At 37.5% G+C, this 13,337-nt stretch overlaps 1 protein-coding gene across 1 annotated transcript in view; it reads left to right on the forward strand.

Moving 5' to 3' along the window:
- Positions 1 to 13,337, forward strand: part of ROCK2 (Rho associated coiled-coil containing protein kinase 2) — a 95,899-nt gene that overhangs the window by 34,915 nt on the left and 47,647 nt on the right. Inside the window, exons 4-6 of the mRNA XM_080929676.1 lie at positions 6,120 to 6,257; positions 9,173 to 9,433; positions 13,118 to 13,262. Of these exons, the coding sequence (XP_080785802.1) occupies positions 6,120 to 6,257; positions 9,173 to 9,433; positions 13,118 to 13,262 (544 nt within the window). The remainder of the gene's footprint in view (positions 1 to 6,119; positions 6,258 to 9,172; positions 9,434 to 13,117; positions 13,263 to 13,337) is intronic.

The raw sequence follows: 13,337 nt of genomic DNA on the forward strand, positions 1-13,337 counted from the left end.
ACAAATAAATTTTCATACTAAGAGTAACTTTGATATCACTGAAATGCCATAGCATTTAAGAAGATTGTGGAGTCAACAACAATATGGGCTGAAGAGATGGCTCAGCAGTCACAGTCACTTGCTGCCGTTTCAGAGGACAGCTTCTAGCATAGTAATGGGGTCTATAACTTCAGTTTCAGGGGATCCAATGCCCTCTTCTGCCCTCAACAGGCACGGCATACAGGTGATTCACATAGATACATGTAGGCAATACACTTATGTAAAATAAAATAAGTAATTAAAAAAAGTTGGGTGTGGGAGGGGAGGCTAGAGAGAGAACCCTGTGGTTAATAGCACTGCCTGCTCTTAACCAGTGGACACAGGTTTGATTCATCAAACTATCTGTAACTCTAGTTGCCAGGCATCTGACACCTTCTTCTGGACTCTGGGCACTGCACTCATGCGTGTGTGTGTGTGTGTGTGTGTGTGTGTGTGTGTGTGTGTGTGTGTGTGTGTAGACATATATGCAAGCAAAACACCCATACCCATAAAAAATTTTAAATTACAGGTAAAAAAGAATAAATAACAGGAAAAAGGAATAGCTTCCCCTCTAGGGCCTATGACCTCAGTAGTAAAACGTTAATAGACATTTTTTGTGTGGAATATCTAATACTGAGGAAGAAGCATCAGTGTTGACAGCTGCTGTTTCTGGCCTACAGGATATTGTTTCCTGTCATCCAGGCTTTAGTTTGCTCAACTTGGAGTAGTATTAGTTACTATGTAACCTTAGAACATTTATATTAATACTAAGTTGGATTGAATATTCATGTCTCATATTGTGGTTCTGGTTCTGAGTAGTGGGATGATTGTTAGCTTTCTTGTCAGGTATTTAAGTGGCCTTTACTTTTAAATAATTGAGTCTTATCTGATTTTTAGATATGCATAGGTATATTACTTATAGGGCCACCAGATTTCATGAAAGACAACAGGAGTTTCTTTTCATACCAGTTTTTGGGAGGTTTTGGGAACCAGCTTATTGGTATCTTATATATTCTGTTCATTAGAAACATTTGACACTGTTGAAAAAGTGTCAGTTAAAAGTCTTTCCTGACTTGCAAGATGGCCCAGTGGGTAAAGCTGGCAATTTAAATTTAATCCTTTGAACTTGCATAAAGGTGAAAGCAGAGAGGTGACTCCATAAAGTTGCCCTCTTATCTCCAAAGTCTGTGGGCCCTGGCAGCCACCCTCACACACACACACACACACACACACACACACACACACACACACACACACACACTCTCACAGTAATACTAATTTAAAAAATAGTGACTACAGGAATGACTCAGCAGTTAAAAAAGAAATTATGGGATGGGGAAGAAAAGAGGAGTTGCTTCAATTCCATCAGCTAGGGTATAACCATGGTTAGTGCTTTGTTTCTCCCTCCCTTTTGAGGGGAGGGTGTTTTGTTCCTCCTGAACGCATGCTCAGTTGAATGGTGTTGTCTTCAGTGTATTTTCAAATTTAAAAACAAGAAATTTGACAGTCTTTTATAACCAACAGAAGAACTGCTAAGAGAAGTGTTTTGTTTTGTTTTTTTTGGTTTGTTTGCTTTGTCTTTTTGTTTTTGGTCCTCAAAGTGCTAAGACTAGTAACAGGGACACATGCATAACTTCATAGTAGAATGAGCCTTATTCCGTTTGTGGTAGAGATAGGTCATGTTTTTATTGACTGTATTGTGTATGCTAAATTTATAGTCATTATCTCTCATTTTGTCTTTGCTTTGTAATTTAGAGGAATTAAGTAAATTTGTCACCTAGTTCATAAATATCTCTGCTTTTTCCCAGGTGTGTTTACAACCTATGTTTTTAAAATTACTCTGTTCAGTGTGATAATGAATGGCTACTATGTCTGACTGTTTGTGTATTTGTCCATCTATATTGAATAGAAGGAGCTGGAGAATAAAGGGGAGTCAACAGAGATGCTGAGGGAGATTATGATAGAATAACTCAGAGACATGCTCAGAGGAAGATGAGTGGAGATCAGTCCTAAAGTAGCAGCACTTTTACACTGCTTTGTCACATCACTGCTAATGAATTTTAAAGGTACGCTGTAGACATCCGGCATGAATAAGTCTAATGTCTGTGAGTTATATCAGAGATGAGAAGTAGTGATTTCTACCTTATGCTGTGAGCCAGTAATTGACCTATCCCAGCGTTTAAATGAAAATCAGGCTTATAGCCAAAATATTCTCAAGTGTTCAGAGTCTTATAGATACTGCATAGATAGAGGTAGCAATGTGTTAAATTGAACACTTAGCATTGTGCCACCCGCTGGGCAGTTCCACAGTGAAAGCATGTTTCTGTTGAAAGCTTAGGAAGCAGGCTGCAAACAGCACACATGTGTGAGATTATCAAGAGCATAGGAACTATATAGACTGGAGAGTAACTGCACCACCAATGAAGGCAGTAAACATTTTCTCATTCAGAAGTCCTCTGAGGGCTAGAGAATATACTTTTTATTTGGATGAATTATTCTCTTCTTCCCACCAGTTAGCCTCAATTCTTAGCTCTAATGTACAGCAAAATTCTCAGAATTTTGTATGTCATGGTCTAAGCATAAATAATGAAAACAGTAACAGAAATTAATTGACTCTTAATGCTCTGTGGATTGTTTTCTCTAATGAAGTTAGAAAACGTTCAAAATTCAATTTGTTTGTAGAGTAAGTTAAGCTTGAAGGATGGTGAGATATATGTAGAAGAGAGTGCATGAGCAACTTGTAAAGATCTGTTCAGTTTTTTGTGATTGTTCACTCTGAGGTAATCTGGCTATTGAACACAAGTCAATTACAAAGCTAGCATGCCTGCTGTGGTGTAGTTTCCTAGCTTTACAACTCTCACCCTTTAATCCCTGACTTCTCTGTGTTCTCACATTTTTTTCTGGTGCATATATTTCTAGTGTTGTGTAAACTTTATGCCACTATGCAGAAGTAGTAGGGATTGCTGTTATTGCCTAGTAACAGCACAGAAGATGAATACAAGCTACAGCTTTTTGTCACTACATGGTCACCTCTTGGACTTAACCATTTTCATTGTAATGCTACAGCATTCCATAATACTTCAAAACATTTTAAAAGGAGAAATGATATAAGAATATTTTATATATTCTATCAAATTACTGACACAGTGTTAAATTTTTTTCAGCAGGAAATAGAGATTCATAGTTTTCTTTCTCTAATTCTGTTAGGTTTTGGTTCATGAATTTTCAAATTCATTTATTATATATATTAAATAATTCATCAATTATTCATATATTATATACATTCATTCGTTTGTATATAAATGCACAAACATTTAAAATTGTGTGCCCCTCTGCTTTCTCCCTCTCAAGTAGGGGACTTGTTATGTATGTATTTGCATACTGGCCTAGAACTCAAAAAGATCAGCTGCTCTGCCTCTTAGGTCTTGATGTGTTATTGTCTTTCATTCAGATAAAGATTGTCTGCTGTAAGTCTTTTTTACTATATACATTCATTCCTATTGTAACATTTTATCCTTGCTGTTTTCCATGGCAGTATGTTTGCCTTTCCTGTAATATTCTACCTCTCTGATTTATATCTAAACCATTTAAGTTTATGTCTTGCTTTGTAGTTGTTTGATAATTCATTAATGGGTGTATTTAGTCTATTATATTCACATATTATTTTAGACAACTAAAAATTACCTCAGTTCCCCCAGTCTGATCACACTCATTTATTCAAATTTATTTGTGCTCAGATTCACTGAATTTTTCACACACACTCGCACCCCTCTGCTTCAAGGCAGGGCTTCTCTGTGTAGTCCTGGCTGTCCTGGAACTTACTGTAGACCATGCTGGCCTCAAATTCATAGTTCTGCCTGCCTCTGCCTCCTGAGTGATGGGATTAAAGGGGTGCACTACCACTGTGCAGCTGGATTTCTCACCTTAAAAAAAAAAAGATTGATTGATTGATTGATTGATTTAAGTATACTGTAGCTGTCTTCTGACACCAGAAGAGGGCATCAGATCCCATTACACATGGTTGTAAGCCACCATGTGGTTACTGGGAATTGAACTCAGGACCTCTGGAAGAGCAGTCAGTGCTCTTAACCACTGAGCCATCTCTCCAGCCTGTTTTCTTGCTTTTTAATCACAATTCCATTTAGCCCTTCTAAAGTTTTCATTTGTTACTATATATTTTTTTAGTTATAGAATTTTTAATTGATTTCTATTATTTCCATTTTAAGCATATTTCTAAGAGCTGTTTTTACTTACATCTTTTATACTTTATTTGTAAGAAAAATTTAAAGCTAAACCTAACATTTTCTTTTGACTTCTATTTTCTTATTAAGTCATGCTTTTTATCTCTTTCGTAAGAGAGAGAGAGAGAGAGAGAAGGAGGGAGGGAGGGAGGAGGGGAGAGAATTTCAGGAGTTGTTTGAGGTGGGTGATGCTAAGTTCAAGTTTAGAGGTGCAGAAATAGTGTTGGCTGTGGATGCAGAGCGCGTTTCAGTCTCGACTTGGCACCTCTGTAGTCCTCAGGCAGATTGAATTCTCTGGGCCTTATATTTGCCATTCTGACAGGTAGAAAGGAAACCTCCCTGGGACTAAAGCAGAGAGTAAGGTAATATATCCAAACACAGTAGTGCCTGGTACATACTCTGTAATAGGTACAAATCTTATTTTCACTGGATTAAATTCTGGTGCTGAGAGATAGGACAAATAAGTTGTTTTTTTAAAAGGTATAAGATTAGTAAGTGAAATGGAGCAAGGACAAGGAAAAGAGAATGGGTTAGGGACATGCTGGCAGGAGAGGGAGATCATGGGTTAATGTACCTTGGTCAGAGTAGGTGTTCATGAGAAAGCAGTATTTGAACTGGGATCTGAAGGAATCAGGAACTGAACTCATCAAAAAGGGCTTTCCACAGAGAGCAGCACATGCAATAGAGACAGGCTGAGGACCAGAATTGTTTTGTTTGTATGGCTCATTAGACTGAGTGGATATAGAAGAGTAAAACCAGTTGAGATTTTGCTGGCAATTGGTAAAAGATGTTGGACCTGGTTGGCAGTAATGGGAATAGCTAGATATGGCTGGATTAGAAACAAGTTAAAGGTATTTTTAACTGACAAAGGAATTTTTAGCCTGAGCAGCTTGAGTGATGGAACAGCCACTTACCAGCTAGCTGTAGGAAATAGATGTGTTTAGAAATAAAGTTTGGGTGTTTGAGTTTTGTATACATTACCATCGTTATTATTATACAGTATGTGTTAGCTGTTATAACTTAGACTCTAGATTTCTTTTCTTTGTGATACTTTGGTGTATTCTGGGAATTAAATATGGTTGTAGGGGCTGGAGAGATGGCTCAGCTGTTAAGGGCTCAGACTGCTCTTACAGAGGTCCTGAATTCAATTCCCAGCAACAGCTTGCTAATTCACAAACATCTGTAAAGAAATATGGTGCCCTCTTCTGGTGTGTCTGAAGACAACTACAGTGTACTGACATAAAATAAATGAATAAATCTTTTTTTTAAAGGTTGTAAATAGACCCTTTTGTTACTCTGAAGAAATTTATATTCTATTAGGCAAAATAGGAACTGATAAGTAACTATATTTTTTAAACTAATCTTTTAAACAGATACTTAGGAACAAATGAGAATAAGTTAATAAAATTAGGTTATCTCTTGCAAAATAATCTATTAGATTATTAATGTTCATACAGTAATTGTGCACACCCCCGACACACAGTGCATATTCATAAACACGGATACTTCAGACTAAAAGAGATGTTTTCCCCCCTCAGTAAACATTTCTTGGAAATTGCCTGTTAAATATTATCTTATTTTTAAAAACATGCTTAGCTTAAATAATCTGAGGGAATCTATTTAGCTGAAATGAGATACTTGTTTATTTGACTTTAATTAAAAGGTATATTTACAGAAGTGTTTGGGTCCTTATACATGTTCTTGGAGACTTACCTAGAAATGGTATTACATGCATTTACTTGGCTAAGGGTTAGTTTGTTTTGCAGCTAGTTAATAGCATTGCAGCACCATCATTCTCCTTATGCAATTAAAGTATTACTCATTTTTGTTTTGTTTTGTGTTTTTTTTAAAAATCCACAGGTTCGTCATAAGGCATCACAAAAGGTTTATGCAATGAAGCTTCTTAGTAAATTTGAAATGATAAAAAGATCAGATTCTGCTTTTTTCTGGGAAGAAAGAGATATCATGGCCTTTGCCAACAGTCCCTGGGTGGTTCAGGTAAGCATGACAACTTTTTGTGTTAAGGTGTCTATTCAGAAGACTGTTTTGTGTGCTTTGTTCACATAGTAAAAAGTGTAATTATTTTTTATTAGATCTGATTCAGGATGCTTGTTTAGTGTTTCTTTGTTTCCTGGTGGAATATCGATACAGATATGGCATATAAAAACTATTACTTGAAACTATTTCTTTCTTAATCACTTTATATATAGATCAGGCAGTATGCCATTCTAAATTCATCCTGTCATTAGATAGATTTGTATGCATTGAGGTTGGTTAGACGTCATATGACATTCTCAGCCTATCTTTCTCTCTCTCTCTTTTTTTAACTTTTCCACCTCATTCATATTTTTCTTTTTCTTATTGTTTGATTTTTTATTGAATATTTTCTTTATATACATTTCAAATGTTGTCCCCTTTTGTGGTTTCCCCTCTGGAACTCCCTGTTCCACCCCCACCCCCTACCCCCATCTCTATGAGAGTATTCCCCCACCCACTCACCTACTCCTTCCATCTCTCTGCTCTGGCATTTCCCTACACTGGGGCATCAAGCCTTCACAGGACCAAGGGCCCACTTCTCTCTCTCTCTCTCTTTGTTTTTTTAAACTGGATATTCTCAGTATTTACATTTCAGGTGTTATCTCCTTTTCCCCAATCCCAACCTCACTCCCCCTCTTATTTCTTCCATGAAAGTGCTCCCTCTCCCAACCACCCTCTCCCACTTCAGCGCCTTGGCATTCCCCTACACTGGGAGAATGAAACTTCACTGGACTAAAGGCCTCTCCTTCTATTGATGCCAGAGAATGCTGTTCTCTGTTGCACATGTACCTGGGCCATGGGTCTCTCCATGCAATCTCATTGGTTGGTGTTTTAGTTCTTGGGAACTGTGGTGGGTTTGGTTATTTGATCATTTTGTTCTTCCCATGGGGTTGCAGACCCTTTCAGCTCCTTCAGTTCTTTCTCTAGCTCCTTCATTGGGGTCCCCGTGTTCAGTCCGATGGTTAGTTGCAAGCATCCTCCTCTGTAACAGTATGGCTCTGGCAGAGCCTCTGAGGAGGCATCTATATCAGGTTTCTGCCAGTAAATACTACTACTTGGCATCATCGTGGATTTAGTGGCTGCATATGGGATGGATCCCCAGGTGAGGCAGTCTCTGGATGATGTTTTCTCTAATCCCTGCTCCTCTATTTGTCCCTTTATTTCCTTCCATGTTTTGTTCTCCCTTCTAAGAAGGATCTCAGCCTAACTTAAATGGGAGAAAAGTTTTCTATAGTAAGCATCTAAAATTCTACAGTCCTTTATATATTTTTCTGTAATACATGATGTTGTTAGTATTCCCAATTCTGACTCATAACTGTGCATTTAAAAATTGATTGATACATTGCTTCTTTTTCTATTGTATAAACCGCCAGCTTTGCTTCTTTACATGGTATTTAACTTCAGTATCTAAATCTACAAATGGTTTTTAGGAAGGTTGATGAGTAAAATTAACCACATACCAGTGTGTGCTCTGAAGTGCTTAAATGAGCTGGAATTTCATACCTTGCTTGAAAGAGGCAGTATGGAGATTTTTTTTTTTTAAGGTCACATAGATGATTGTGTCATTTAAAAGTTCATTAGTACTGCTTTTAAAAAGTGATGTTGAGGGGGACTTAAGAGGTGGCATATCAGTTAAGAGCCAGCCTGCTTTTCCAGAGAACCCAGATTTGATCAGCCCCTACACAGCAGCTCTTCTGATCTCTGTAACTCTAGGTCCAGGACATCCAACACTCATTTTTGGACTCCACAGACACAGACACAGGCACTTACATACAAGTAGGCAAAACACCCAGATACATAAAGTTAAAAATGAGATTGAGCCTAAATTCCTTTTTGTCTTTATTTGATTAATTGTAGCTTAGAAATTAATTGCTTAGAAATTCTGTTGTGTACAGCTTACACTGTTAAATTTTGTATATGTGTGTGTAATTATTGGCCTTGATGATTTGCATAAATAAAGAATGATAGTGATGCTGGTGTGGTGGATATAGCTGTAATCCCAATGTTTAGAAGGTTGCACAAGGGGATTCTTTCTAAGTTTGAGTTCCACTTGATCTATGTAAGGAAATTTGTTTCAACAAGGAGGAAAAAGAGGATAGCACTGAAGTGTCGCACTTTTAGATTTAAATCTGATTCACTTTTTTTTAAGTTAACCATTCTATATAGTGTTACCTTTTGATCTTTGATTCTCCTGAATCTCTTGATTATTTAAATAGTGTCTGGTTGTCACCATTTCTATTTGCTTGTTTTCAGGAAGGGGCTGAAGGGGCCTGTGTTGTTTGGTGGGCTACAGAGATACCCTTTTTTAGTAGTTGTGGTTACTCTGTCTTTCTGAGGCAACATACTGTAGCCTGACAGTGCTGCTTGCTGCTTATCATGGACAAAAAGATAAAGACTAGGAAAGAGGATTTAGTTCTCTAAGTGTAGCTACTGATTGCTCATGTTTTTTTCCTGTTTTCACTGAAATGGGACTTATTTCTTCTGTCTTTTGAGTTGGCATCTCTTAGATGTTTCTAAGCTACTCCTACCTCCAGTTCTCTTCTGTGTAAGGTATGGTCAATACTTTGTTTAGTTTTCAGAGAGATAATCTTTCCTTTGTTCCAATTATATCCTTAATTTTTTTTTAGTTTTCTACAGTTTGTTTCCTGTGAGAGGAAAACATTCATTTATGTATATTTTATTGTATGCCTGGAAAAGTAACTATGTAAAATTGTTATTTTCTCATTAAACAGGTCTGATCCAGAAGTAAAGGATTTCATACATTTTAACTCTATTTTAGCTCTGGTCTGTTTTTTCACTAATAATAATAATTTTGAGGATTTCTTTTTGTTCATGGTTTTGTGTTTAGTATAATTTTCTTCTTTCTCCCTTTTCAGCTCTTTTGTGCCTTTCAAGATGACAGGTACCTGTACATGGTGATGGAGTACATGCCAGGTGGAGACCTTGTTAACCTCATGAGTAATTATGATGTGCCTGAAAAGTGGGCCAAGTTTTATACTGCTGAAGTGGTGCTTGCACTGGATGCAATACACTCCATGGGCTTAATACACAGAGATGTGAAGCCTGATAACATGCTATTGGATAAACATGGACATCTAAAATTAGCAGATTTTGGCACATGTATGAAAATGGATGAAGTAAGTAAGCCAATAAAAAATGCTGTTTTGTAAAAGTTTATCCATATTTATTGTGTTTGTATGGGAGAGCGAGAGAGCATACACACGCAGTGGTGTACATGTGGAGGTCAGAAGACAACTTTGTGTAGTCAGTTTTCTTCTTCTGCCACATATGGGTTCTGGAGATGTGCTCCGGTTTGTGCCACAAGCTTCTTTACCTGCTGAGCCTTCTTGTTAGACCTCGTTTTTTGGTGTGTGTGTGTGTGTGTGTGTGTGTGTGTGTGCGTGCGCGAGCATGTGTTTTTAAGAAACAAATACAATTCAGGACTTTGAAATTTTGAAATTTTTTTGACAATAGCGTAACAGCTCCAAGTGAAAACTATTACAATATTTCCTTTATTATTCATTCATCTAGGTGTAAAATACTTCTATTAGTGGCTTGATGAATATATATCAGTGGTTAGTTCGTTTATCTTCTTGACAATCATTTGTTACCAATCAAAACTAGTTAGTACTGGTCTAGGTGTATAGAATTGGGCTACAAAATTTAAGTCCATGTTCTGGAATGTTTCTATCACCATTATTATTTCCATGTTTTTTTCATCCTTTTGAGAAAGGAAGTGATACAAAGTGAAGAAAGAAGTCAGTCACTGCTTCACACCTAGCTTCACACCTAACTTCTGTATCAGAGTTGGTTCAGTAACAGTAATTTCAAACATAACCATGATACTGGTTTGTTTTGATTAAGTTTAGATCTTGTCCTTTCTTTTCTGTACTGTTAATTCCTGATAGGGCAGGGTTGTCTAGAAGATAGCTTGTAAATAGTAAGTAATCTGTGCCTCTATGAGACTAAATTTCACCTTTGGAATAGTTTTTATAACCTTCCAGAATCACCACCACCACCAACAACAACAAAAACAGTACACACACAAAAACATCTGGAGTGTGCACAGGCATGGATTTTATTATTGTTATTATTATTATTACATAGGACTCTTAAGTTTCTAGTAATTGTTAGGTGAATAATGCTGTTACAAGTTTGAGTTCTGTCACTGTTTGCCTTTATTGTTTCTACATCAGAGACTGACTAGAGCTCAGTGTCATGTGACAATACGCATAGCTCCAAAGTTGTGATTTATCATGCAATTCTTACTTGCTTACTTGCCTTTTTTCCCCCTCACCCCTAGAGCCGCTTCAAGAAGCTCTGATTTCTTTTATTAGAAATGGTACTAGGGCTGGGGAGATGGCCCAGTGGTTAAGAGCACTGACTGCTCTTCCAGAGGTCCTGAGTTCAATTCCCAGCAACCACATGGTGGCTCACAACCATCTGTAATGGGATCTGAGGCCCTCTTCTGTTGTGTCTGAAGACAGCTACAGTGTACTCACATAAATAAGAGAAAATAAATCATTTAAAAAAAAAAAAGACTAGAAATGGTACTTAGTAGTTACCCGTATAGTCGCTCATTTTTTCTGAAAGTGTCATGACTTTCAGGCTCAGTCAGTGGATAGAGTTAGGAGGCATGGGTTATAACACCCAGTACTCAGCCCCATGCCCCATTTACGTTTGAGTCTCTATGTCTGTAGCTAATATGTCAGGTGTTTTACTTAACACTGGTATATCTGGTTGTAGTCTTAACACTGTAGGGCCCAGTCTAATCTTTCTTTTCTCTTTTTGTAATTTCTTTCAATGGCTAAAAACAAAATCCCCTCTGCTTTGTATTAACTACTTTTAGCTTTTTTAAAAAGAAAACTTGTTTAATGCTAGTGTATGTTAAAATTGTTTCATAATTACTGTCCTCTGTCATAAATAGATTTGCTAACGTTGCTTTGTGGTTTGAAGATGTTCTGATAAAATAGCTAGTTTTTCCAAAGCTCTTTGTATTTTTTTTTCTTGCCTTTCTCTGTGGTTATTCATTTTAAAAATGTTCACTTTTCACTTTTTTATATGTGGAGCTTCCTCTGGTTTTATGAGGATTTTTCTCCACTTTTTTTGTCTCTACTGATTTTCAACAAAGTGTAAAGTGCAGGATAGTTACTGGTGAATGGTAATTGTAGGAACTGAACAATCCCTATCCTGTAGTGCAGTTTGTGTAGACTCCCTAAAGCCCTGGGTTCAATTTTCAACACTATTAAAAAATTAATAAATTATGTGCCTTGTCTTTTAATGTCACTGTTTCAATTTTACCTATGCAATAATCCACAGAGGTATTTTTCTGTTGTCAGTTCATATTCAAATAAAAATGACTTCTGTTCTCAATTTGATGGTATATTTGGAGAGTCTATTCTGCCAAATTAAGGATATATAAAAAACTATTTTTGAAATTAATTTCTCATGTTTAACATGCTTTCTCAGATAATAAGGGGAAGAAGAGTGATAGAAGAAGGCAGCCATCATTGATCTATGGCTTACACACATATGCGGCGTGTGCGTGTGTGTGTGTGTGTGTGTGTGTGTGTGCGCGCGCGCACACACACACACACACAGGAACATGTACATGTTAAACACACACACACACACACACACACACACACACACACACACACACTCTAAGAAGGTACTCACAGAAGGTATCTTACTACCCAACAGAACTGAACACAGGTAAAAGTGTTGAATCACTTTACCAAATACATTGATGACACAGCTACATACTAGAAATATGTAAACCTAAGATGCACCAAACCTTTTTGGTCTTTTAGTTTAAAATTTTAATACATTTTCTTAGTCTGTTCATGATAAACTATGAGCCAGTTCTTAGTACCATGTCTGAGAGGTACATTGCCATTGTAAACACTTTTGTTTCTTTCCTTTCCCCATGTTGTATCATTAAGTTCTTATTTTGTACCCCCTTACTTTAGAATGTATGAAATAAACAACAAAAACTGTCAGTTTCTGCAGGTTTGGGAGCCCACTGCTTTTTCCATCTTCCATGGATGAAAACTCATACCTGGTCTCCCTGATGCAAATCCATGCAGATACTTCCTTTTTTCCCATTAAAAAAATGGATATATTTCATTTACATTTCAAATGTTATCCCCTTTCCTGGTTTCCCCTCTATAATCCCATCCACCTTCCCTCTTCTTCAGTGGGGGTGCCCCCTTCCCACCATCCCCTTCCCACCATTCCTCTACACTGGGGCATGGAACCTTGACAGGACCAAGGGCTTCTTTTCCCATTGATGTCCAACAAGGCCATTCTCTGCTACATGTGCAGCTGGAGCCATGGGTCCGTCCATGTGTACTCTTTGGATATTGGTTTAATCTCTGGGAGCGCTGGTTGGTTGGTATTGTTGTTCTTATGGGGTTGCAAACACCTTCAGCTCCTTCAGTCTGTTCTCTTAACTCCTTCATTGGGAACTGCATTCTCAGTTCAGACATTGGCTGTGAACAACTGCCTCTGTATTTGTCATGATCTGAAAGAACCTCTCAGGGGACAGCTATATCAGAGGCTCCTGTCAGCATGCACTTCTTGGCATCAGCAATATTGTCTGGGTTTGGTGGCTGTATATGGGCTGTATCTCCAGATGGGGCAGTGATGCAGATACTTCTGTGCATATCAGTGACATATACAGTTCCTGAGTCCTGAAGTCACGTCAGCATGGTGTTCTATTGGAAGTGATATGTAGCACTGATAATAAATCAGTTGTCAGTGTGTGTGTGTTCACCTTCAATGTTTGGCTTTGTTTTTTAATTCTGTTGTTTATCCAGACAGGCATGGTGCATTGCGACACAGCAGTTGGAACTCCTGATTACATATCACCTGAGGTTCTGAAATCACAAGGAGGTGATGGGTACTATGGACGAGAATGTGACTGGTGGTCTGTAGGTGTTTTCCTTTTTGAGATGTTAGTAGGTAAGTCGGTATTTGAACTTGTTTTGAAAACCCTTTTCATAACACTTTATAGTTCAGTCAGGAACTGGAGAATGT

The sequence above is a fragment of the Micromys minutus genome, assembly GCF_963924665.1.
Source record: "Micromys minutus genome assembly, chromosome: 1".
Taxonomy (NCBI): domain Eukaryota; kingdom Metazoa; phylum Chordata; class Mammalia; order Rodentia; family Muridae; genus Micromys; species Micromys minutus.